The sequence below is a fragment of the Anabrus simplex genome, chromosome 4 (genome assembly GCF_040414725.1).
Source record: "Anabrus simplex isolate iqAnaSimp1 chromosome 4, ASM4041472v1, whole genome shotgun sequence".
In the NCBI taxonomy this organism is placed as follows: domain Eukaryota; kingdom Metazoa; phylum Arthropoda; class Insecta; order Orthoptera; family Tettigoniidae; genus Anabrus; species Anabrus simplex.
The window spans coordinates 142,917,222-142,945,053 of NC_090268.1; the positions used below are offsets into that span (position 1 = coordinate 142,917,222).

General features: G+C 39.9%; 1 protein-coding gene across 1 annotated transcript in view; it reads right to left on the bottom strand.

Moving 5' to 3' along the window:
- The window catches only part of rod (rough deal), a 404,971-nt gene that overhangs the window by 26,156 nt on the left and 350,983 nt on the right, over nucleotides 1-27,832 (bottom strand). Inside the window, exons 25-26 of the mRNA XM_067146037.2 lie at nucleotides 17,956-18,052; nucleotides 9,061-9,251 (exon numbers count right to left, since the gene is read on the bottom strand). Of these exons, the coding sequence (XP_067002138.2) occupies nucleotides 9,061-9,251; nucleotides 17,956-18,052 (288 nt within the window). The remainder of the gene's footprint in view (nucleotides 1-9,060; nucleotides 9,252-17,955; nucleotides 18,053-27,832) is intronic.

The following is a 27,832-nucleotide window of genomic DNA, read 5'->3' on the forward strand; positions in this document are numbered from 1 at the left end:
CTGCCTGGTGTGAAAATGGGAAACCATGGAAAACCATCTTCAGGGCTGCCAACAGTGGGGTTCGAACCCACTATCTCCCGATGCAAGCTCACAGCTGTGAGCCCCTAACCGCACAGCCAACTCGCCCAGTACTCTGATCTTTTCACTGTCCACTCACTCACTCCAGCACCTTCTTACACCTCTGTAAACCATCAAAAACCTATAACAATAATTTCATGTGGTTATTGCTAACCTGGTACAGCCCTTATATGACAGACCCTCCAACGTGGGTGGGCACCATTTTATCAGGTATAGGAAACTGTGTGTTGGAGGATAGTGTTGTGTGTCGTGTGAGTTGCAGGGAGGTCAGGGACAACATGAATACCCAGTCCCAAGGGAATTAAATGACCTGGCTGGGAATAGAACTTGGGGTCCTGATTTTCAATGATATGGCCTGTAAACAGTTTTATCAATATATGAAAGGAATGCCAAAATTGTTGAGTAAAATATGATCATCTGCTAAATATGATTGGGCAAAAACAAACCAATACTGTAACTGGTTGTAGGGCTACATCGTCTTAAACTGTATTTTAGGTTAAATTTGCAACAATTTGTCTTACATTGTCCACAATTAATGTGAAATTACAACTAAGGCTATATTTGGGCATGTACATGCATTTTCTTATGACAATGACAATGTGACTGACATATTAATATACTAATAATTTCAAGAAGTGTCTCATTTTCATTTCATACAGTATGATAACACTACTCATGGCATTTCAGGTATCAATATGATATGCAGAAAGAAGCCCTGTTTTCTTTTCTTTTTTAACAATTTTCTTTACGTCACACCGACACAGATAGGTCTTATTACGAGGATGGGGTAGTTAAGTACTATGAGTGGGAAGGAAGCAACCGTGGCCTTCATTATGGTACAGCCCCAGCACTTGACTGGTATGAAAATGTGATAACATGGAAAATCAACTTCAGAGCTGCTGACAGAGGGTTTGAACCCACCATCTCCCAAACGCAACCTGACATTGTACATTTATTATTCATTGAATAGGTGGATGAATTTAATAAGTGCCACCTATTCATTGAATAGGTGGATGAACTGAATAGTTGAATAGGTGGAACAATAAATGTACTCATTTTGTAAACTAAGTGAGATCGCTGTTTTCAAAACGGATCAAAAATGAGAGTGATGATTTGTATAGACGCTGTAACCATCAAAATGAAAATTTTTCCATTGATACGTTTCTGCACCCACACGACCCATGGCGAAATTTAAACAAAAGAAAAAAGGTGATTAACTTTCAAGTTTGCCAACATAATTTCCTATATGCCTCACTCTGACTGCACACATCGTTTATGCACAGAAACCCAGCATTCTAGAAAAGTGAGGGTTACAAGGTTTTTGCCAGCAGATATTCAGTTACGTGACCCAAACCGCATAACCACAAGCTCGGTAAGCACTGTTTAATTAGAAACTACAAACTCATTCATTCATTCTTTTGGTAGTAACGCATGGCACAGATAGTGTGGTAAATATACTTGGGTTACTGTCGCAGGCATTGTGACAATTAAACAAGCTGGTCCCCACTTCTCGTTCTGCATCCTTCAACGTTAGTACAAAGCTTGTACGATAAGATGAACTGGTAAAAACATTCCAGAAGACTGGAGTGCAGGAAACTTGTTGGAGTGGAAAGAAATCTTCCAACACAGGATGCAGTTATAAATTTATAGTACAATAATACGTGAATGACTGTCAGCATTGGTGCGACTCTGAAGTTTGATGGTTCTGGCCTCCAAAATCCAGCAGTATGACAGCCTGATGGAGTTAGTCTTATATCACAGATGGAAAAAAATCCATTCAGATAATAGATTTTAATGTAATATCAACTCTCATTTCCTTCAATTCTTCAATTGTCCCACAGTCAGAGAAGAAAGAATCAACCCTCATTCAAAGGAGTGTTCCAGAGTCTCCTTCAGTCATTAATTCTGCAAGTAATGCTACAAAGTCAAAGCCCATTTACCCTCGAAAGTGCCTGCAGTTGCAGAGAGGACTTCACAGCTGCAGCAAATGAGGAAGATAAAAGCTCCCTCCCCTTAATGGTTGGCAAAGTCTGCATTGGGGTCAGCTTTACCTTTAGTGGTCAGGAGTTTCTCCCAGCCCATCTGAAATTTACATGCTTTCAGAACAAAGGGTGGCCATTACTGGGAGAGACAGACATGCCATCTGACAAATGTACGGGTGTGGGTGAGCTGGTGTTTATTGAAGGCATCTTGAAAAAGGGAATGATACCTAAACCTTCGTCAAAATTTACGAAAAAGTGCAGAAATTAAACCAACACATTACTATTGAAGGAATCTATGTTATACATAGAGCTACCTTGTTTATTTAATGTATGTCCAAAAAATTTTGTCAGGAAATTATCGCTATTAGTTTTCCGATTTTAATTATTACAGGAAATATTAATTTCTTTCTATCATGACTGTTAGCCTATAAAAGCACGAAACTCTTTTTGAATATATCACAATGACAGTATTAAATAGCAAGTGTCTGAATAGCTTTCTGTTGCCTATATAATACCCTATAACAACTCCTCATCACTATCTCTGCCCTCTTTACCATTAGTAACATGATTGTACTCAACAATTTGGAAAACACCTGAAAAATACAGCAGAACTCCGCTTAACCGAAATGCTCTTGCAAAATTGTATTTTAATACATACATACATACATACATACATACATACATTATCATTAGAGACTGTTATGCCTTTCAGCGTTCAGTCTGCAAGCCTCTGAGAATTTACTAAACGTCGCCACAATCCTCGATTTTCAACTAGTGTTGTGGCCTCATTTAGTTCTATACCTCTTATCTTTAAATCGTTAGAAACCGAGTCTAACCATCGTCGTCTTGGTCTCCCTCTACTTCTCTTACCCTCCATAACAGAGTCCATTATCCTCCTAGGTAACCTATCCTCCTCCATTCGCCTCACATGACCCCACCACCGAAGCCGGCTTATGCGTACAGCTTCATCCATCGAGTTCATTCCTAAATTAGCCTTTATCTCCTCATTCCGAGTACCCTCCTGCCATTGTTCCCACCTGTTTGTCCCAACAATCATTCTTGCTACTTTCATGTCTGTTACTTCTAACTTATGAATAAGATATCCTGAGTCCACCCAGCTTTTGCTCCCGTAAAGCAAATTTGGTCTGAAAACAGACCGATGTAAAGATAGTTTCGTCTGGGAGCTGACTTCCTTCTTACAGAATACTGCTGATTGCAACTGCGAACTCACTGCATTAGCTTTACTACACCTTGATTCAATCTCACTCACTATATTACCATCCTGGGAGAACACACAACCTAAATACTTTAACTTATTGACCTGTTCTAGCTTTGTATCACCAATCTGACATTCAATTCTGTTGAATTTCTTACCTACTGACATCAATTTAGTCTTCGAGAGGCTAATTTTCATACCATACTCATTGCACCTATTTTCAAGTTCCAAGATATTAGCCTGCAGGCACAGTCTGCTATTAAGACCAAGTCGTCAGCATAGGCCAAACTGCTTACCACATTTCCACCTAACTGAATCCCTCCCTGCCATTTTATACCTTTCAGCAGATGATCCATGTAAACTACGAACAGCAAAGGTGAAAGATTACAGCCTTGTCTAACCCCTGTAAGTACCCTGAACCAAGAACTCATTCTACCATCAATTCTCAGTGAAGCCCAATTGTCAACATAAATGCTTTTGATTGATTTTAATAATCTACCTTTAATTCCATAGTCCCCCAGTATGGCGAACATCTTTTCCCTCGGTACCCTGTCATATGCTTTCTCTAGATCTACGAAACATAAACACAACTGCCTATTCCTCTCGTAGCATTTTTCAATTATCTGGCGCATACTGAAAATCTGATCCTGACAGCCTCTCTGTGGTCTGAAACCACACTGGTTTTCATCCAACTTCCTCTCAACAAGAGATTGCACTCTCCCTTCCAAGATGCCAGTGAATACTTTGCCTGGTATACTAATCAATGAGATACCTCGATAGTTGTTGCAATCCTTCCTGTTCCCTTGCTTATAGATAGGTGCAATTACTGCTTTTGTCCAATCTGAAGGTACCTTACCAACACTCCACACTAATTTTACTACTCTATGAAGCCATTTAATCCCTGCCTTCCCACTATACTTCACCATTTTAGGTCTAATTTCATCTATTCCTGCTGCCTTATGACAATGGAGTTTATTTACCATCCTTTCCACTTCCTCAAGCATAATTTCACCAACATCATTTTCCTCCTCCCCATGAGCTTGGCTGTTTGCAACACCACCAGGATGATTTCCTTTTACATTGAGAAGATGTTCAAAATATTCCCTCCACCTCTCCAGTGATTCCCTGGGATCTATTATGAGTTCACCTGAATTACTCAAAACACTGTTCATTTCCTTTTTCCCTCCCTTCCTTAGATTCTTTATTACTGTCCGGAAAGGTTTCCCTGCTGCTTGACCATGCCTTTCCAGGTTATTACCAAAATTTTCCCACGACTTCTTTTTGGATTCAACAACTATTTGTTTCGCTCCGTTTCTTTCATCTACGTACAACTCCCTGTCTGCCTCGGCCCTTGTTTCGAGCCATTTTTGATAAGCCGCCTTTTTACGTTTACAAGCTGCTCTCACTTCATTATTCCACCAAGATGTTCGCCTTTTCCCATCTTTACACACAGTTGTCCTAGGCATTCTCCTGCTGTTTCTACTACAGCATCCCTGTATGCCACCCATTCACTTTCTATATCCTGAACCTGCTTACTGTCTACTGTTCGAAACTTCTCACTAATCATATCCATGTACTTCTGTCTAATTTCCTCGTCCTGGAGATTTTCTACCCTTCTTCGTTTGCAGACAGATTTCACTTTCTCTACCCTAGGCCTTGAGATACTTAGTTCACTACAGATCAGACAGTGGTCTGAATCATCGAAAAATCCGCGAAAAACTCGTACATTCCTAACAGATTTCCTGAATTCGAAGTCGGTTAAGATATAGTCTATTATGGATCTGGTACTCCTAGCCTCCCATGTGTAGCGGTGAATAGCCTTATGCTTGAAGAATGTATTCGTAACAGCTAAACCCATACTAGCACAGAAGTCCAGCAAACGCTTCCCATTCCCATTAGCTTCCATATCTTCCCCACATTTACCAATCACCCTTTCGTATCCTTCAGTTCTATTCCCAACTCTCGCATTGAAATCGCCCATTAGCACTATTCTATCCTTGCTGTTGACCCTGACCACGATGTCACTCAATGCTTCATAAAACTTGTCAACTTCATCCTCATCTGCACCCTCACATGGTGAATACACGGACACAATTCTTGTCCTAATTCCTCCCACTGACAAATCTACCCCCATCATTCGCTCATTTACGTGCCTAACAGAAACTATGTTGCGTGCAATGGTATTCCTGATAAAGAGCCCTACCCCGGACTCTGCCCTTCCCTTTCTAACACCCGTCAAGTACACTTTATAATCTCCTATCTCTTCCTCATTATCTCCCCTTACCCGAATATCACTTACTCCTAGCACATCCAGATGCATCCTCTTTGCTGACTCAGCCAGTTCTACCTTCTTTCTTCCATAAGCCCCATTAATATTGATAGCTCCCCATTGAATTCCATTTCGTTCGCCAAGTTGTTTCCAAGGAGTCCCTCGCCTGTCAAATGGGAGTGGGACTCCATTACTCCCATAGGTCCGAGGCTTGCTTAAAGTGTTCTGAGCTCGGTAAATTCATGAAGCAGGATGCTGCCCTACTTGCACATAGTCCAAGTGAGGATCTCTCCTCTAACGGGTTATGGACCACCGGTGAATTGTATAGTCCTAGCCGCTTGAGCACAAGGAGGGCCACGACTCAGAATATGTCCGAGATGCCCACTCCCATTCCATAGCAACTGGTATCCCGACTCTCAGGACCACTTACTAGGCCACTCAGCCGTTGCCCATGGTTCACGAACCAGGACGTGACTACAGTAACCCACAAACATGAACCATTTTAATATTTTGTTTTCATCCTCTCGTTCTTAGCTGTAGATTCTCTTGCTATATGTGCTGAGAGCTACTAAGAAAACCCTACTTTATATTATGACTTACGCCAGAATGCATGTGTAGCATAAAACAAAACAGTTTCTTAGCCTCTAGTTCATTCGATGATACATTTTTTCTTGAACAAGCAGGAATCATTATTACTTTATTATTACTATTATCATTATTATTATTATTATTATTATTATTACTACTGTATTATTCGCCATGAAGATTATGCAGACGACTCCGACATCGACAATAGCAATTCTGAGAATTGAGTTACTGCAGATGATGGATTGAATGCATTTGGGGTAAGTATCATCCGAAAAACGCGCCAACCGAAGTGGCTCGACCCCCTTTCACTGTATGTAATTTAATTAAAATATATTTTTCATGTAAACTCTCTTATTAAATGGTTTTTTTGCAGGTATTTTTTAATTGTATTAAACCTGCATCAGTTTCAACACTGAAAAACTTCACAGTTAAAGATCGATCATTGAATGCGATGCACAAATGATCAACTGTTATTACATAAAGTAAGAGGTATAATTCAAGATTGAAATTTTAACATACACATAACATTTTTTTATTCAGTCTAGTAATTCTGATAAGATTATGGTTTTAAACTTAGCCAATATAAATGATTTAAGACATGTAATCCACTTGAACTAATCACTACAATATATTCACCACCGCCAACAAAACTTAACCCATAAAGGTTGCCATGGCTGCACGTCAAACAACATTACCTATCAACTCCATTGGTCTTCAACAGTGGCCTAACCACCAAGTTCTAGTTAAATAGCTATGCGGTCACTGAAGTACCTGAAAACGCTTGTGCCACACCAAGCTTGTCCTTGTGTTGCACCATTCTAGAACGTATCAATTTGTAACATTCCCAAACATGACGTATCTTTAGCTTCTCTTTGACAGGCGGTATCTCGTGCTATCAATATCTGATGAAGCATTTCTCTCGTGACACTCTTTGCCTTCCGCTCTCTGTGAGAGATAATGTCTGATGCGAGGGAGGTGGAAAAGTTAAGCTACAAAATGACTGCACTAGATTTTGTGTGGTTTATCAAATGGATTTATCGTGAACCCTACGCGACTCTGCTCAGAGTCAATGATTTTGATTATATAGAATCTGCTGATTCTATTCTTCAGGATGTAAGGTATTTATTTTGATTTTTGGTTTGCCGTTGTTATACTGATCTCGTGTACTGAGACCCTGTTCTACAGGTTTTTAAAATTTTCATTTGTTGTAGATTTTATTTATTTCTCTTTTGTGAGTTTGTTTTTCGTACAAATGATTCAATATGTGGGAACAGAAAATAGCTCTGTGTGAATGATGTGTGTTTGCCTGTTCTGGATTGAGACCCTATGCTATGTTTTCTTCGTGGTTATAACCGGCTGAGCTTGTGTTGATGTTGATGTTGCGTTAACACTAATGTTGTGTAATTCATGTTCGCCCTAGGAGAGGCGATATGAATATGTCATCTAGTGTGGATATTGGATAAAGGTCATGATCGTAACTGGATGAGCTTATCTATTATATGGTGATCGTTGGGTTATAACCTGGTAAGTTTTAATCAAGCTCGTGGGCCAGTGATCTTATCATACAGTACGAGAGTTTTCTCGTACGGTGACTTGATAATAATATTAATTATGTCCTGCACACATTTTGGTCTCTTCACCGTGCGTGAGTGAGTTGGCGTGGATTTATTTGTTTGAATATATGTTATTTTCCAGTATCTCACAGGTGTCTATTTAACACCACCCTTATTTTTCTTTTTATTTGCTTGTGTTCTCAGCTTACACGCCGGTTTGATTGTTTATTTTAAAGATTTGCTCTCCAGTTCACCTTTTTCATTCTTGGATACATTTAACAATCTCGTAATTATGGCAACCTCTCATCTTTCATATATTTTTTTGTTTTTGTTTTTTGCCGGGCCATCTTCCCAGTGTTCTTTTGTCTGGGGATGCGGATCCTTAGAGGTGACAGTTGTGAATCGTACCTTTTAAAATAAGATATGATTTGAACTCTTCTCTGGTATTAGCGAATGCTCATTTGTGCAATTTAAGTAAGTAAATGTTTGCTTTAATTGGACGTATCCAACTTCTTGATTTGGTGAAAGATATGCTTAGTTCCAAATAATTAATTACTTCGCCAAGAAAGAGGTATGTTCTAACTCTAGTTGTAAGTGCAATTCACAACGTTTCCTTACAATTTTGTAAATATCTACCAAACGGCACTTATTATGGGAAACACAACTGCGCATTTTAAAGCCCTTACGTCTGTGATATGCATGTAATATCTTTCCCCCCCCCCCCCTCTTAATTTTTGTTCACTTTAAGTTTTTCTTTGAATTCCTATTTGTGTCAATAAATTTATGTTTTTGATCCCATTCTTTTATTTGGGGGGTGCGGGTTATCACCTTTCTGCTTCCTATCATTTATTGCTGTTTTTAGCCTGTTCCGACCAGTCCACAAGTATTTGTGTTAGTAGGTGTGTGTGTGGTGAGGGGCACAAGCTTCTAACCCTAATATGATTACCATTCACAACTGCTTTGCTGAAAAACATTTGGAACTATTTTCCCTGTCATTTCAACTCCTCACCATAGACAGTGTTCAGCGCTCGGGAAGCACCCAAACTTGGTATCAAGTAACCATTGTATTTCTATTCCTTCTTTCCACCTCCCTTTACCACTCATAGCATCAAGGTATTCAACAACCTGGTAAACCTTCCCTGTTTTCGATTCTAATGACTAATGTAGTCTTGCAATAACATTTTAAACCAACATAAGTTTTTCTTTTGTGTGTGTGCTACCATTGTGACCACAAGAGGCTTAACTGTCCAAAGCTCTGCATGTAGGAGAGGCTCATTGACAACAAAATTTCCTTCACGTTACCTATTTTATGTCAGAAAGATTATTTTGTTAATGTTATAATAAATCCTGTAAATTGTAATACGAAACACTTACCTGCTTTAGACGAGTTCTCTCCTTCCTGTCCAGGTATGGCAACAATACAGCAGCCATGTGTGGAGCGTTGATCCTCATGCAATGCTTGCTCAGATCCTTCAGTTTAACACTGCTGGTAAGAGGACAGGACTGTAGCATTACAAGGCTGTGCATGCAAGCTTCTGTCTGCTCTTCAGATAGGGGCAGTTCAGCTAAAGGACACACAGCACATGTGATGTATTAAAGAACCCCCAAAAACAAACATTCACAATAACTAGCATTCAGATGAATCTAGAAGGATAAGGACAATCTGCCTGCACTCCTACTTCTGAGATTTTCAACCAACTTCCTTCTGGTCCAGAGGGTGTTGCTTCGTAAAACACTAACACTAACTGATCAAAAGAATGTGTGACACTCCTCTGTACACATATAGATGTCACTACGACCACCATTGCTGCTATAAAAGGTAGGCCGACTGTGAGGGATGCAACTGTGAAGTAGAAACGGGAAGACACAACCACAGCCGGGGGGTGGTAGCAAGTATGCTGACCAGCAGGAACCATCAAGTACTGAAGAAGGTGGTGCACGAAAATGATATGTGTGATATCGTCACCCAAGAATTCAATTAGCCCACTGTACCTTGTACCGTGACTGCATGCCGTGAGATGTACGGCTTAGGGTTCAATGCTCAAGTACTCGCCCATAAGCAGCACATTTCACTGTGAATGCTATTCACAGTGTTTGGTGGTGTACAGAGCACTGTCACTGCTCCGTGGATGACTATAGATGCGTGGAGAGTTTGGGTGTGGCAAATACCAGGCGAACATGCAAGTCTGTACAGTGGCCACAGTAAAATTTGGCACAGGTAGGGTGACAGTAGGGGGTGTCTTTCATGGAGGAGACTTGGTCCTCTCACATTACTACAGAGCATATTAAAAGCGGAATGATATGAGGACATTTTGACTAGCAGCATGTTGTCTATGGAAGGAGACCAGTTCGGAAAATGTGTTTTAGGATGATAATTTTCCCTGCCATAAAGCAGGCTCTGTTCACGACTTGTTTGTATACAATCAAGTTCCACAAATGGACTTTTCACCACCCACCATCCTACCTCAATGCCCTCAGAGATGTTTCGACATCGGTAAACAGTCACCCCGTCAGAGTTTGAGCTGTACTAAAGGCCAGTAATGGCCGCATACTAATGTCGCCTACTGGGCAGTATATCTGAGGAACTCTTATAGGACAGTTTTGTGTGTCAGGATGCCTTTGATTAAAGCGTGTAGGAGTCCAAGCTAATCATGTTGATATTTTTGGTCTTGGATTTATCCAGACTACACTGGACGATAGTAGAACTTTATTTTCATTGCAATTTGCAATGATCTGGAACAAGGCTCAATCAAACTCCAGCACCACCATGCAACGAACTGTATATACTGTATATACTCAAAGAATCCAGAATATATTGCACATACAGCAGAACCCCTATTTAACATTTTTACAGGGATCTGATAATTTTAACCTTAAAAGGGGGTTTACCTTAAATTGAGGTTTCAGTAGAAAGCACACCTTTTCCAGAGATCTTTGCCTGTATCATAAATTGTACTAGCATACATTATTTACAACTTGACAGCAATAAAACAAAGAGATATCTACCCTACACACTGTGCTGTAGTTACAACTTTGCACGTTCTTTTTCGCTTCCAGTAGCGCATTACATAAAATAAACTTCATTATAAAGCCCGTATTGTCGTGAGTATACGTTGAAGGTTAGGTCCAATGTTCCACCTTTACAATACCAAGATTCTTTATTAACTAAATATTTACATGATTTTTAATTATATCGGGACATGTTTCGTCTACCTTGTAGACATCATCAGCCATAAAAACTTTTGAGAAAAAGCTACAAGGACAAGGACAAAGTAACACATTAAAATAATTCGGGTAGCGCATACGATAACTCTTTCTTATTGATTGTTCGATTGTGTGGCATATGGAAACTGATTGGCGTCTGACCTGTGGTTCCTATTTGGGAGAGCGTGTATTCCTTCACTTTAGTCCTTCAGTCACACAGTGATGAAAATCAATTACTTTTTGGTTGAAATCATTCGGCATTTTGTGGCACAATGTTCTTCTTCTTCTTCTTCGTCGAAAGAGATTCTGAAGTGGGACATCAACTTGTGCTCAGGTCCAGGGAAGCACCTGGCCTTAACAATAGATAATTGCCCCTTTTTTCCATTCACTTGTCTACGCCCCACTCCCCTCACCTCACACTGCATCCATCTACTTGCCAACAGTGGCTATTATCATTCTATCCTCCAATGACGAAGGCTGGAGCTGAAAATTTTGGACCCATATTTTTCTTTTGTGTGTACTTTATCTACAGGGTCTTACATAGTAGATCACTGCTCTTCATCTGTTTCCTAGACATACATATACCGTTTCTTGCATAATTAACGCCCTTGCATAATTTATGGATCTCAATATTTTTGGATCCAAAGTGGAGAAAAAGAAATATTCATGTATTTCACACACCAACTTCTTCGAACATCAATCACGCAGCTCCAGATGTGTTACAAAATAAAGATGTCAACTACTCAGGTAGGCAGCTTTCCTACTGTGAAACCGGGCATTCTAAATACCGGGCAGCATGCTGTTATCAGCTGGTAGAAAATACCACTGCATTAGTTTAGTGAGAGAATCAGTGCAGAAGTGACTAGCGACTCTCTATTCCAGTCTGGTACAAACGTATTTTGTAAGTGTTTCGGGTACGGGACATGCATGTTCTTTGATCTCAAAACTGTTTATTAGTCCACAGTGAGCTAGTATTTGAGTAATACTGCATCATATAAACTTGCGGTGATCAGTTACGCTGAAACATACGACAATAGGGCAGTGAGCTTCAAGTATTCATTGTCCGAATTCAATGTGCCCTACCGCATAACCAGAGAAATGCACTTCAAGCGACCAAAGTCTCGCAAAGCAATTCGCAGACTAAAAAGTGGCAAGTTTCCGAAAGTAGGAAAGGATCTGCTTAAATATATGATTTCGTTACACGATGCTAAATATGCCTTTTCTCACAAAATGCTGTATTTTAAAGGACGAGAAATACAGTTACTCACAAAAGTATTCGTACACTAGAGGTATTTATAAATGAAAGAGATTTAATGTTTGAATTGTGATATTATTTACGAAAATGAAAAGGAATACAGATTGTACATATGAGCTTAAATCATTTCTGACCTTTACATAGAACAATGGTAACAAATATCACAACATCGCAACAATACAGTGCCATAAACTTATTCGCACCCATCACAAAAGTATTCGTATGCAGCACAAAAGTATGCATACAACACAAATGTTCTACAAATTAGTACTTGGTGGAATAACCTTTCTGTTGTATTACACTTTGTATGTAGCTGTTTAGGCATTGATTTTACCAACTTGCTTGTTATTGATGGTGAAATAGCCTGCAATTCTTCATGAAGTTTTTCTTTAAGATCTGTAGCATTTCGAATGTCATGTTTTTGAAGTTGTTTTCCAAGGGTGAGACCACAAATTTTCTATAGGATTGATATCCGGTGATCAGGGAGGTTTCCAGTACTTCAAGGCAATTATATAACAACCAAGTACGTACTTGTGTTCGGGTCATTGTCTTGGTGGAATTTGAAACTATTCTCTATGCCCATTTTTATAGCACTCTCTTTTAAATTATTCTTCAATATGTCTGTGTACTTGTATTGGTTCATCGTGTCTTCAATGAAGGCTAGATTTCCAACACCACTGGAAGACATACAACCCCATACTAGTACAGAACCACTCCCATACTTAACAGTAGAACGAAGATTTTTCATATTTAGTTTGTCATTTGCCTTTCTCCATGCTATTTGCCTATCTTACGACCCAAAAATATTAAATTTACTTTCATCAGTAAATATAACGTCCTTCCAAAAGTCCTGTTTTCATTACATGTTCCACAGCAAACACCAATCCCTTTCTGTGATTTATTTGACTGATATACTTTTTTTTTTCCCTAGCTACTCTCCCATTGTAATTGTTCCTCCTTAACACTCGCCTTACAGTTTCTGCACTTTTACACCAATATTGTTTTCACAGCTAGATGCAATAATGGGAGCACTCATTTTAGGATTTTATTTTATTTACAGGTACAATAAATCACCCTTCTTTTGAAGTTAGTCTAGGACGTCCTGATTTTGGTTCATCTTAAAGTTTGTTTCCTCTCTTGAATTTCTTGAGGACTGACTGGATTGTCGAAACAGATTTTCCCGTGATTTCCTTAATCTGTCAGTATGTTTTACCTTTCTTGAAATGATCAACTATGAGTTGATGTAATTCAATGGATGTGTTTTTACTTTTACGCGCCATTGTACCGTGTGTAGGAGCAGTAGACTGTTGCAGTCTGTGTCTGTATCACAAGTGCTATCTTGAGTGCATCCTCGGCTTTGTTTCCATTCAGGACAAAATCAAACCGATGTTTCAGAGCTATGTACAAATACTTTTGTGGTGTGTATGAATACTTTTGTGATGTGACATTAATGTTTCAGTAGCTGCCTCTGTGGATCAGTGGTAGAGTGTCGGCCTCCGGATCCCAAGATAGTGGGTTCAAACCCGGCAGAGGTAGTCGGATTTTTGAAGGGCGGAAAAAAGTCCATTCGACACTCCATGTCGTACGATGTCGGCATGTAAAAGATCTCTGGTGATACATTTGGTGTTTACCCGACAAAATTAATTAAAATCTCAGCCACAGACGCCCAAGAGAGATCCGGTTTACTCTGTCTGCCATCTAGTGGGCCTAGAGTAAAACGGAACATCGAAATTGACGAGCAACAGCCAGATGGCGTCAAATTGAAATGTCTGCACACGGTAACTGAGGCCATACGATCATTATTATTATTATTATTATTATTATTATTATTATTATTATTATTAATGTTTCAGTTACATTACTTCACGTTTTGCAGGACAAAACTGTTTTCTGTACACGAGGTACCCAACATGGGCTATTGACTGTACATTTTGCATTCATATTTTACCAATATTAAAACATCTGATGTCATAATAATGTTATTAACATTGGAAGATGATTGATATCACATGTGTACGAAAACTTTTGTGAGTAACTATAGCTGCTGCACATGGAATCAGTGTCTCGGATCTGAAGGTTAGCTGAGGCTTTATGAAGAGAAATGGACTTTCTCTTCGACGAAGAAGAACATTGTGCCACAAAATGCCGAATGATTTCAACCAAAAAGTAATTGATTTTCATCGCTTTGTGACTGAAGGACTAAAGTGAAGGAATACACGCTCTCCCAAATAGGAACCACAGGTTAGACGCCAATCAGTTTCCGTATGCCACACAGTCTAACAATCAATAAGAAAGAGTCATCGAATGTTACTGTATGCGCTACTGGAAGCGAAAAAGAACGATGTATGGCAATGCTCATTGTAACAGGTGATCACGGAAAGCTTGCACCTTATGTTGTTCTAAAATGAAAAACAATGCTTAAAGTAAAATTTCCATGAGGGATCTACATTCGTATCCAAGAAAAAGGGTGGATGGACATGTCACTCGTACAAGATTGGATATGAACGGTTTGGGGACATATATATCAGGGGTCCCTCCTTCAATGCCTGGTCCTTCTCGTGTTGTACAGTTTTCTTGTTTTGCCGGTATGTCATTATGTACTTATATGAATTGTACTTTTATTAGCTCATGTTTATATCACTTCAGGTCACACTGTCAGCTCATAACGGGAAGAATATTTTCTAGTGTCTGTACTTCAAACTCACGTGTCCAAATTACCTGTAGGTCTATCCTATTTGATTTTTCAGAACAAAATCTCATGCCGGAATTTTACGCCAAATAACAACTAACTGCAAATGAGTTGAACCAATTGCATGTACATTACATTTGATGTATCTTTTAAATGTAAATTAAGTGTAAGTAATTTTTAAATATCTAATTTCCTCGAATAATTTGCGCATCCAAAGTTTTCGCCTGTATTTTTAGTCAAGAAATTGCGTTAATTGCGCGAGAAAATACGGTATATATATACATATCCTTTAACATCTGACATATATAAACAGAACGTCCTTCTGTATATCCGGTCTGATGCTCCGGAGTGAACCTCTGCAGTAACCAAGTCTCTTGGAGATAATATGGTCGAAGCATCTTCAGTATGGCCAGAGAGTTTCAAAAAGTGAGACAGCATTGTGTGGAATGAAGTTGGTGGAGAATCTAGGGACATGAACGGAAGTGTAACAGATGAGTAGGGATCAAAGCTCCTAGATTTTATTTCAGACCATGAACTTAAAAATAAAAAAATAAAAAATTGAACGCCAGTGAAACAGGACTGTTTTTTTTTTTGTGGGCATTACCAACAAAATCACTCGCGGTAAATGTCTAAGGAAAGACAAGGGAAAAACATGTCAATACTAGGTAGGCAGTGAAACCATGACTTTTCAAAAACCTAAAAATCAGTAAAATTCTCCTTGTCTGGCAGACCAATAAGGCTTGGATGACTGGTTTTAATGGACGAGTGAATAAATGGGTTCAATGTTAATACGAAAAAAAGAAAATTGAAAGGTTTTTCTTTTCCTTGACAATACACTACCACCTGCCATCCGAAAATGACTTTGTCAAATGTGAAAATGGCCTTGTTTGCACCTAATGCAACAAGTGTATTATGGCAGATGGGTATGGGTGTCATTTTTACGTTTAAGTCATATTACGGGCACCTGTGATGTAATCTTTGATCACACATATACGGAATCTGCTCTTTGGATTCAGCGAGATCCAAGTCAGTTCTAGATACAGTGAAATGGAATGGGCTGGCTGTGAAGTAAATTAAGGCAGATCTGGGAAGCAAGAAGGTACGGAAATGGAGTTTCATATGAAATGAGGGGATTTCTAAAGTGTTGTTGCAGCAGGGTAAGTGACTCCCTGACTGTGTGGGCTGTAGCTCCATCCTGGGGCATCCAATGTAACTGGAGGGGGAAGTTTCTGATGCAACAAAAATGGTGCACATCGTGCACGAATGGGGCAATAATGAGGTCTCTGTACATTACCTGGTCCATTGTTTTTGTATTCTGTATTGATCCTCGACGAAAAAAGTGCCATATTCCATGACCAGACACCCTAACGTAACCTGTGCAGTGCGTAGTAATTTCTGTTTGACAACAGGACGTTTGAACCCTAAAAATGAGTTGTTTGTCAGTTGACGTAACCATCAAGGTGAATATGACTTTCATCTGAAAACCAACTCGGCTGAATGATCAGCGTACTGGCCTTCAGTTCAGAGGGTACCGGGTTCGATTCCCATCCGGGTCGGGATTTTAACCTTCATTAGTTAATTCCAATGGCCCGGGGGCTGGGTGTTTGTGCTGTCTCCAACATTCCTGCAACTTACACACCACACATAATACTATCCTCCACCACAATAACACACAGTTACGTACACGTGGCAAATGCTGCCCACCCTCATCGGAGGGTCTGTCTTACAAGGGCTGCACTCGGCTAGAAATAGCTACACAAAATTATATCTGAAAACCATATATTGCAGCATAAATCTGGATACTCATACGTCGTGAACAACACTCTGCTGCAATAATGTAATCGGGCTCCTTGATGTTCTTTGTTAGATGCTGAGCAAATTTAATGCAGTATGCAAATCTACCCAGCTCTCTAAAAATCTCCTAAATAGACCTATTACTCAAACTGAGTTTCAGCAATACTTATTCATTGGAGACTGTTGGAGAAGTTGACCATGATTCTCATTTGTGGTGACGATTCTTGGATGCCATGTTGTCCCTTTTTGTTGACATAACACTGATCCCGTATAATGGATAATTTCAGTGTTGTTTGCTTTGCTGCATCCCACATTTTTTTTATTTCCACATACACCAACTTGCTTTATTAAGGAGCTCTAGATTATTTGAATGTTTGCTTTGCCAAATGATTTATTTGATAGTCTTATTGCAAAAAACAGTCAAGTTCAGTTAAAGTGCTCGTTCTGTGATGTAAGTTGCAAAACTTAATTAATGGTGGATTCATCCTTCACAAAATTTGGCTATGCACAGCTTTCTTCTGTAGCCAAGAGCTGTTGTTTTTAAATCATTTCCATAAACCTCCTGATCAAAAATATAGTTTTGACTTCTTATTTAGAATAGGCAGTCTGTAAAAATATGGTACAGTCTAGCTATTAATCACCCCCAAGAATTCCTGTAAGAATTCTACAAACAGCATATCAAATGGGAGTGAAAATGAATCAAGTAATTTAATAGATACCTGAAAGCTCATGTTGATATTTTAAATAACTTCAGAGATCAATAAGAATTCATAAAAATATACGAGTTCTATGACATGGCAGACCTCTGTAGGTTTTGTAGAGGACAGATGCCAGCAAGCCTATCAAATATCACTAATCTTTTGATCAAACATATGCTGCTAAGCATACATATTTTTCAACCAGTTAGTATTCCAAGTAGATAGTGACATTGCTGTTGCAATAATACTTTGGCAGTGTAGAAAATAAAAAACCATAAACCTCCTGATCAAAAATATAGTTTTGACTTCTTATTTAGAATAGGCAGTCTGTAAAAATATGGGACAGTCTAGCCATTAATCACCCCGAAGAATTCCTGTAAGAATTCTACAAACAGCATATCAAATGGGAGTGAAGAAAATGAATCAAGTAATTTAATAGATACCCTAAGATATCCTCAGAAACCATGATAGCAGTTAGTGATCGCAAACTGTTCAAATGTAATGTAGACTATAAATGAGAGAGCTGGAAGCAAAATGGTCATCTTTGATATTCTAAGGCTTTCATACAATTGGGGTAAAAAAAAACCTCACCACCAATGAAAATACGAGCCTTTATAAAGGTTACTCACCACGAATAAATGGCCTTAGAAGAATGTAATCCCATGCCTTAACATGGGCTGTGCTTTGTTCACAGAACTGCAGTAATACTTCTTCCAATTCCTTCACCTGTGAAATGATATGAAAGTAATACGTTATTTATAGCAATTTGAATACTTAAAAAGATCAAATTTTGCATCCTAAGAAACCATGATAGCAGTTAGTGATCACAAACTGTTCAAATGTAATGTAGACTATAAATGAGAGAGCTGGAAGCAAAATGGTCATCTTTGATATTCTAAGGCTTTCATACAATTGGGGTAAAAAAAAAAAAACTCACCACCAATGAAAATACACACACACATATCTGATGACCATTATGACTAGAAACCACAAGAAAATAACAAACAATCCCAATGGCCTGCTAACATGACTGCTGTCCAACTACATGACCTGAAGAATATGGACTGCCTCGTGAATGGTGTGGCGCCCTCCTCAACATAGCTTTCATGACCAGATAAATAAGAAACACTTTTATTTTTTTTTAATCTAACAAACTTGAAAATCTACAAATGAAACTGCATATGAGAATTTTAAAATATAAAAGTTATGGACCTACTATTCAGATTCCATATAAAAGTTAAGATGCTATTGGCTTTACGTCGCACCAACACAGATAGGTCTTACGGTGACTATGGGACAGGAAAGTGCTAGGACTGGGAAGGAAGCAGCCGTGGCCTTATTAAGGTACAGCCCCAGCTTTTGCCTGGTGTGAAAATGGGAAACCACGGAAAACCATCTTCAGGGCTGCCGACAGTGGGGTTTGAAACCACTCTCTCCCGAATACTGAATACTGGCCGAAAGTAAAGATGAAACTTATGACCACAAGACAGAAAATTCCAACCTTCCTTCCTTACTTTTTGTGATTTTGAGTACAGTATATCCATCTAAATTTTTTTTTTTGCTAGGGGCTTTACGTCGCACCGACACAGATAGGTCTTATGGCGACGATGGGATGGGAAAGGCCTAGGAGTTGGAAGGAAGCGGCCGTGGCCTTAATTAAGGTACAGCCCCAGCATTTGCCTGGTGTGAAAATGGGAAACCACGGAAAACCATCTTCAGGGCTGCCGATAGTGGGATTCGAACCTACTATCTCCCGGATGCAAGCTCACAGCCGCGCGCCTCTACGCGCACGGCCAACTCGCCCGGTTCCATCTAAATTAATGAGTATATAGAGTTTTACACAAAACAGTAATAACACATTTATAAACAAGGTTTAACTATTTGGGAAATTTTTAGTAAATCCAAAATCTTAGCTGATTTTCTCTTACAGTTGGAATCGAGGCACCAATTTTGTAAAATGGGAGTTATAACCTCTATTTTAAATCGCATTAAAGTATAGCTCTATGGTACACACATTTTAAAGAGAGCATTGTGCATTTCTGAATATGAGAACAAAATAAACAAATCCATGGCATAACTGTCTAGTAAGGGTCAAAACTACTGCTACCCATTCAGTTGGCTTGCAGATACTGGAATGCAACATGGCAAGCATGACGACATCCTCAGATGTACTGCTTGGCTTTTGTGACCGGATATGCTGCCTCTCATATCAACCAGCTCCACTGACTGACTCCTGTTACAGTTCTAATTCTAGAACTAAAATCCTTGGACTAGCTGGGAATCGAACCCAGGGGCTCCAACGAAAGAGACAAGGATGCTATACCTAGACCATGGGGATGGCTATGAACACTAGAACTCAATACCTTAAAACTGACAACTAATTCAAAAATGGCCACTTGAATATGTAGAAGTAGAGCATTAGAAAGTCTGCTCCTGATATTAGAATTCAGCATAAGTCACGGAATAAAATACTGCTTCACAGACATAAGAGCAAGTGGAAAATTGCAATCGGTTGTAAGAGAAGTTGAGGTGTTGTAAGGTCATCCTGCAGAGATTCTAGAATATACTGGAAGCCAACAACAGAGTTGTTGCATTTAAACATGCCCAAATAATATCAACCTCAGCTGATATAAAATCCACTATCTCGGGAACAGAAGGAAGAAAACTAACCAACTGCATCACTGGGTTGGAGTTTGACCACCTTACTTCACTGTACTGGGAGAGAGCTGCCGCAAGAAGAATAAATTCTTTCAAAATGCAAGAAGTTTTCTAAGTGGATCAGACAATTTCCACCTCTAATTAAATATATTAAACAAAATTAAAGACAGGCACAATGATTTGATCCTTGGGGTGACAAAAACTATTTATTGCTCCTCTCAGTTGGAGAAGATCTTTCAGATTCTTTCATGGCACACTCATCAACAGTATTAAATATATTAAGTTTTTCTTAAGTGGATGCATAACAGTAAAGGACCAACTAATGAAGCCACAAACAAGAACTTTGATAAGAATATGTACGAGAAACATGACAGACCAGTGTGTAAGAAAGAGCCAATGAGAGAAAGATGAGAGCAATCTCCTAATCTTCATACACAGCTGATGATGAGAGATTGGGATTTGTTATCTCTTCTTTCTGTTGGTCCCTCTTTCCACACATGTTGTGTTTACCCTACTGTGTGTTCCTTTTCATGTTCCTACCTTTCTAGGTATGATTTGTCCTACAACAGACTGTATTATACACCTAATTGGTAGTCTTAAAATATTTTGTTAATAAGGAAGCCATTTTTTTCTGTGTTGACAGTTAATAGAACTTGCAACTTTCAGTATGTAAAAACATTAAATGCAACTCTTTTAGAACATTATAACAAACTACTTTCTTCAGCTTGTCCCAGTTATTTCTGGGGTCACTGGAGCCACCCAAGCTCATTTTGGTTTTGGCTGGGGATTTAAAGCCAGATGCCCTTCCTGATTTCACAATCTCAACCCAGGATCGACAGGGATTCAAACCACAGTCTTCTGGGCGGGAAGCCAGCGGCTAAATCACTGAGCTAATCACCCCCCCTCCCCTTAGAACATTATAACATCCTGTAAAATATGGACAGTTATAAGTTGAATAATAGAACATTATAGAACTTCGGTATGATAAATTAATGAAGATATTAAATGTAATAGCATATTCTAACAATTATTATTTGGGTATATCCATTTCAACATTGGTTTTGGGCAGAGGCATTATTTGTAGTAAGAGTATCTTATGTTTAAATTCTACAGCCATTTCACTGCATTTTGAGCAACACGTATTTTGAAACTACTGAGAAAAGTTTCCAGCACTACTACTCCTAAAGCAGAGGTGCTCACGCTGAGCATTCTGTCCCGCAGGTGCCCAACACTGTAAGTGGGAGGGCTGGCAAGCGATAAGCGTATGCTATTCAACCACAACGACGTTGTGGTTACGTCACTGGCCGTGAAGGTTGGGGGAAGTTCTCCCCATCATTCTCGATAACTGCGGCGATATCCGAGTTTGAAATGGAGGCAGAAAATAATGAAAGGAGGGCAGAAATTCACGTCATTTTCAATTTATGTTGTAAGCAGTAACTTGTCTATGTTCATTGTAGTTTATGTACTTTGACTAGATACAATAAAGAGGCCTACAACCTCAAACATTCTTGTAATGCACGTAATGAATTACAATTTTCACAATTGAATTTTAAGAGGTGCTTTAGAAACATTTATAATATAATATAGAATTAAGGTGGATAAGCTGTGGCTTGTGGTTGCTTGAGTTTAAATTATCTGATAAACTCACCAACAACCCAATCATGCTTACCAAGAATAACATCAGTTAGGTTATTTATTTGAAGACATACTGCACTTCTATTTGGCAGATAGACTTACATTGTTGTTGTACTTCAATCCTGGAGAGTAAATATCTATGCCCCCACTCGATATGAAACTCCCTTGACATTTACAGGCTAGCTGATGATGATGATGATGATTCATGTTGTTTAAAGGGGCCTAACATAGAGGTCATCGTCCCCTAATGGTACGAAATGAAAGAACCAAAATGTCAAATTCATCCACTGACCAAAAAAATAATAATGTCGTCATGAAGAATGAATAGATGGACATGAACCCCCCCAAAAAAAAATAATAATAATAAAAAAAAAAAAGAACAAACAACCAAAATACAGTGGATCAGACTCAAAGATCATACATAATTGATTACTGACCAAGGGACCACTCATAAAGCACGATGATGCTTGATGTCGAAAGGGGTGCAAAATCCATGTCTAAGGCCCCACAGAATGGTACATGTCGCGAGTAAAGTAGAACCATGGTATTGGCATGTTGAGGTACTAATCAAAAGTAGCGAAACTCACGGTGTTCCACACAAGACGGTACTACTCACAAGTATTGTACTTCGTACAGGTAACGCAGACCTATGGTGTTTCTCACATAATGGCGCCACTCATAGCCAACGCAAACCAATGAGTTTCCTCACCTAGGTGTACTAGGCACGGATGCCGGTCCCACGGGCCCCGTGGTGTTCCTCACAGAGTGGATACTAATCAAAGGCAATGCAGACCCACAACAAGTTCCGTGCTAGAATGAAAAACATTCCACAAATAGCCCAGATACATCACTTTGTGTATATGAAAGAGCACCCTGGTGTAGTGTTGACAACCGCCTAACTTCAGTGACCTTCCGCTAATCAACAACCCTCAAGGACTTAGCATCGATAGACAGATGAAAAAATTACACCCTTCGTATCAGTAGATAAGAAAGATGTACTATGTCCTGCTGTAACATCTTTCCCTGCTCCAACAACGCCGCCACCAACCACCTCAAGTGAAAATCTTATGGAGCCGGCTTCTGATTCTCCTCCTCTGCCAATAATTACACAATCATCATCATCTTCAAAATGTGTAATGCCTGAAAAAACCAAGTAAAGCTCAGAAGAGAAAACCATAAACTCCAAGAAAATTCTCCCGAAAGAAGAGCTCTTGACCCACCTGCAGCTACTGTGGAGAGGTAGGACATCGGGATCAAACGGTGAAGGGGCATATAATATGCCCAAAATGCAGGCTTCAGCATGAATAACTGATATTGCTGTCTTTCAAACGGTGAAGGGGCATATAATATGCCCAAAATGCAGGCTTCAGCATGAATAACTGATATTGCTGTCTTATGTTGGCTACGATTAACGATCATTAAGGTATGTGATAATTTTTGTAAAGTGCATTAGTGTTGCAATTAGTTGTCTTCAGTGACCTTCTGCAAGTCATAAAACCTCAGAGACTTAGCATCGATAGATATATCTCCACGAAAAAATTAGACTGTAAATAATATCTTTTGGTAATTTTTGTAAAAAAAAAAATTCTATGTCAGAATACCAGTGAACATGAAAATGTAAACGCCAGCGTAACTTCCAAACAGTTTAGTAGTTACAGTATTGTCACGAAGTAACCAAATTTTTAAACAGCTCTACTGAAAAGTTAAGAAATCTTATGTTGTAACATTACATGCTAATGTAAGGCCTTGATTTCTTTCAGAGGCATTCAGTTCAATTATATGATATTAGTTAAAAATTATGGAACACGACAGTACCTTAATCTCAATACCCAACATGTGGTCCCTTTTCATGTGCATTTTTACTAATGCTAAGTAATTGAGGAGAGCTTTGTAATTACAACTGAACGCGTCACCGTTCTATTCCTGCAGAGAGTGTTCGCTCTCTTGCTTCACTGTGACGTATGTTTGTTATGTAAACTACTCGCATTTACGTCACGCCAGCCCGGCCGCACTGGGCTAGCCTTAACGGGCGCCCAGCTGAGCACCTCTGTTCTAAAAAATTACAGGTTGTGAGTGAGAATCATGGGTCCCAGGTGAGATTGTCATTAATACATTCATCAACAGACTTGATGATTAAGACCATAGCTCAAGAGAATACAATATAATCCTTGAAAAATCAAGGGGTCTCCGTACTTGGAAACAATATAATAAAAGAGACTAAAAAATTATCTGCTTTCATTTCCATGATCTGCTGCTAGGTACTGAACTAACTTAGGGATCCCTTAGGTTTGTCAATTCCAAATCTTACCACAAGTCCTTAGAGTCATAATCCAATTGACCATACCCATGTGCACTCTTTGGAAAAGGGCTAAAGGCACCCTGCCCAGTCACCTTTTACAACATGTAGGAAGTATGTACCACGAGTGTATTTACACCATTACACGTTAACAAAAGGGTGGAAGAGAGACGTGAATTCTCATATCTCCAAACATGTGTGCATTTTTTTTACGGAGACAGAAAGAACAAGATTTTACTGGTCTAATACATCAATATGAAAAGGGGTCAGAATAAAAGTAGAGTTGATCCTGAAAGGTTGGACAACACTGATTTGAGATGCAATAAGGCTTTTGCATTATAAGAGAGCGTATCAACTTCAAGCCTCATTTAAGGACTACATGACAGGGCCTCTGCAAAGACAAAGTATACCCCATGGTGCAACAGCCCCGAAGGGCCATGGCCTACCAAGCGACCACGGCCCAGCTCGAAGGCTTGCTGATTATGAGGCCGTTACTTTTGGCTTTCTAGACCGGGGCCGCCATCTCACCATCAGATAGCTCCTCAATGTAATCACGTAGGCTGAATGGACCTAGAAACCAGCCCTCAGATCGAGGTAAAAATCCCTGACCTAACCGGGAATCAAACCCGGGGCCTCTGGGTAAGAGGCAGGCATGCTATCCCTACACCGCGGGGCCAATGGGATATACCAGTAAAAGAAGACAGGAAAACAAACAGGAATGGTCAGGCTAAGTAACAACGTTAACTGCATTCTATAAGTTAGAAATGCCGTTGAGATCTACGGCATCTACGGCGGAGAAGATGGACTTCAATATGGTGGAGATGGCGGAACAGGCAGCCCTGGCTCGGCTATAAATAAGAGTACAATCTAAAGAGACCAATGGCTTCAGATAGATGAGGCTCTTTAGAAGGGCTGATGGTCCCTTAACAGAGAAAATGCTACTGAAATACCATTACTCAATGGTTTACTCAGCGGAGAAGATGGGCTTCGGTATGGTGAGTGAAGTGGAAGAGAAAATACCAGATGATGATGATGATGCTTGTTGTTTAAAGGGGCCTAACATCGAAGGTCATCGGCCCAAAATAACAGATGGACTGGCTATGAAGGCGCTGTTCTGTTTTTTCTTGAGTCAGCGGCAGTTCGTTGCAGTTTTGGTGTTTGACACCACATGTCTCATGCATATGTGCCATGGTGAATGATTCTGAAATCGAAGTGCGTGGTTACTTCCTGACAAGCTGCGATTCATCTTAAACAAAACCACGCCAGTAGCACTTTCCCCAGCGGTCACTTTTCACTCCAAGTCCAATGGCGATGGGATAAGGATGGTGGAGGCAGGTTCTCGTATGAAACTGGAAGCCTTCAGTTATGACCTGCATGTTGGCAGCAGGTGTGTGATGGTAGTTTTTCTAAGAATTGTGACTACTTGGGAATTTGGTCCTGCACCTGTCTTTGGGCAGGCCTATTTAGGATCACCACTGCCCACCCCAAATGGGGAAGGCAGCAGAAAAGGGGATAAACATCGGAAGTCACTTTTCTCCGGCTAGGCGACCGCACTCAGTGGGGCATCCCATATGTGGTCAAAACAATCAAGGAAAAAATGTATAACTGCAACATGGAATGTCCGAACACTGCTTGACACGAAAAAGAGCAACAGACCTGAAAGAAGAACAAGTCCTGTTGCCCAAGAGCTTTCTAGATTGAAGATTGATGTAGCTGCTTGGACTGAAACAAGATTATTCAGTGAAGGTAAAGTTATTGAATCCAGTTCAGGATAGACCATCTTTTGCAAGGTCAAGGAGGATGGACGGTGTCGTATTGATTATGTTGGATTTGCTGTGAAGACTAATATAGTTGCTAATCACCAACTTGTCCCAACTGCAATTAGTGAAAGACTTATAACTCTCTGTATAGCACTCTCTGGAGATAGTTTAATGACTCATCTCTGCTTATACTCCTACATTAGATGCTGATGCTAAGAAACCAGTTCTAAGAAATGCTTTCCACAATGATCTCCAACGTATCAACTACAGATGAGCTCTCCCTACTAGGCGACTTCAATGCTAGAGTCCCCCTGTGGGTGGGGGTGGTAGAATAAAACTCACAGTATCCCCTCCCTGTCATAAGAGGCAACTAAAAGGGGCCACAGGGGCTCTCAACTTGAAAGTGTGGATTGCCAGCCACGGGGCCCTTATCTACGTCCTGGCATTGCTTCCAGTTACTTGTGCCAGGCTCCCCACTTTCATCTGTCCTATCCGACCTTCCTTGGTCATTCTTGTTCTTTTCTGACCCTGACGGTATTAGAGCACTCAAGGCATAGGGAGTCTCATTTTCATGTTCTTTGGCCGATACCTTCATTTTTCGAAGTGTCTGATCCCTTCCATTTTTTCTCTCTGATTAGTGTTATACAAGAGGATGGTTGCCTAGTTGTACTTCCTCTTAAAACAATCACCACCACCACCACCTCCTCAATGCTATATTGGGAAGGATAATCTGCTATGGGAAAACGTGATGGGCAAACAAGGACTCAGTACTTGCAATGCTAATGGACTGCTGCTTCTTGGTCTATGAACTGAACATGAACTTTCATAACCAATACGCAGTTTCGCCTACTACACCCTACCGGGCGTCGAATGGATGACCCACGCATAAGAATGCCTCCACGTAACGGGGTAAACACCCACGGATGAGATTGGATTGAAGAGCGGGTCGAATTGCTTAACGAGCTTCGGACCGCTCCCCTTCCTACTTTCTGTGCCGGCCCGGCAGCCTGAGCACTTGGGGAAGTGGTACGTTCAAAGAAAAACAAAAACAACAAATACTTAAGATGGAGTCTTATGTCTATAATATGAAAGTAGGATCTCTGGGTTCAAATGCCTAGTGGATACTGCTTAACACTGCTACAAATGACAAGAATCATAAAATAGGGGTTACGAATATGAATTTATTCAAAACATGACAATTTAACGAAGTTGATACAGCTCTCTATACAATGACTCTCCACATATGGGAGGAAAAGAAAATAATAATCCCTTTAAAATGCGAATCGCCCATGGGCGTCGTCTGCGTAACGGTATGATTGAGGTTTTGCGACTTGCTATCGTTCATTTGTCCTCATTAATTCATACCGTTCATGAAATTTGTACATTATTCTGTCGGTCACACCGTGAGATGATCTGATGTCCCTATACACAAATATTGCTAGCTGTTCTAAGCACGAACATAACCGGGGCCTACACTACATAATATCATATTAAAAGACACATTTGCATAATGCACAAACAAACACAAATACCATTTTTGCTAAACCCCGGACTACTCATCTATCACCAAGACCACACAACGTGCACATAGGTTCTGTTTGAACTCAAAAATATGTGCACATAATTACGAAACATACACAAAATATATGGATATATACAATTCATGCACACAGGAGAACCATTCCTAGAAAAGAAACAGCATGGTTATCACTGTCTCCGGCCCACAGCGCAAGCTTGGAGCAGCTCGCCCAAGGGCGCCACCATAATCCGGAGTCGAACTGGCAGACTCCCGACCGAGAGGTACTGTGGGTTTCTGTAGATCCCGAGAATAGCTACTCTCATATCGCCGGATATCGGGGGGATCCCTACTCATTTATTAAATACCTTTAAAAGAAGTTACCGTGATATTATCATTATACAAGTATTCTTAGCTAAGCCATTTAACCCAAACAAAAGAACGCGGGCAGACCCGGGCTCCAAGCCCTCACACACAATGGGATACGGGACCCTTTTGTCACGAGGGCGAAAGCTAGACATACACAACAAGGAAGGCCGGCCATTCACTTCGCCCGGCCATTCAGATTCTTCTCTCCCTCAAACGTTCACCCTCTCGTCTCGGGGACACATCCTTGGCCCCTTTCATTTGCTTATTTATAT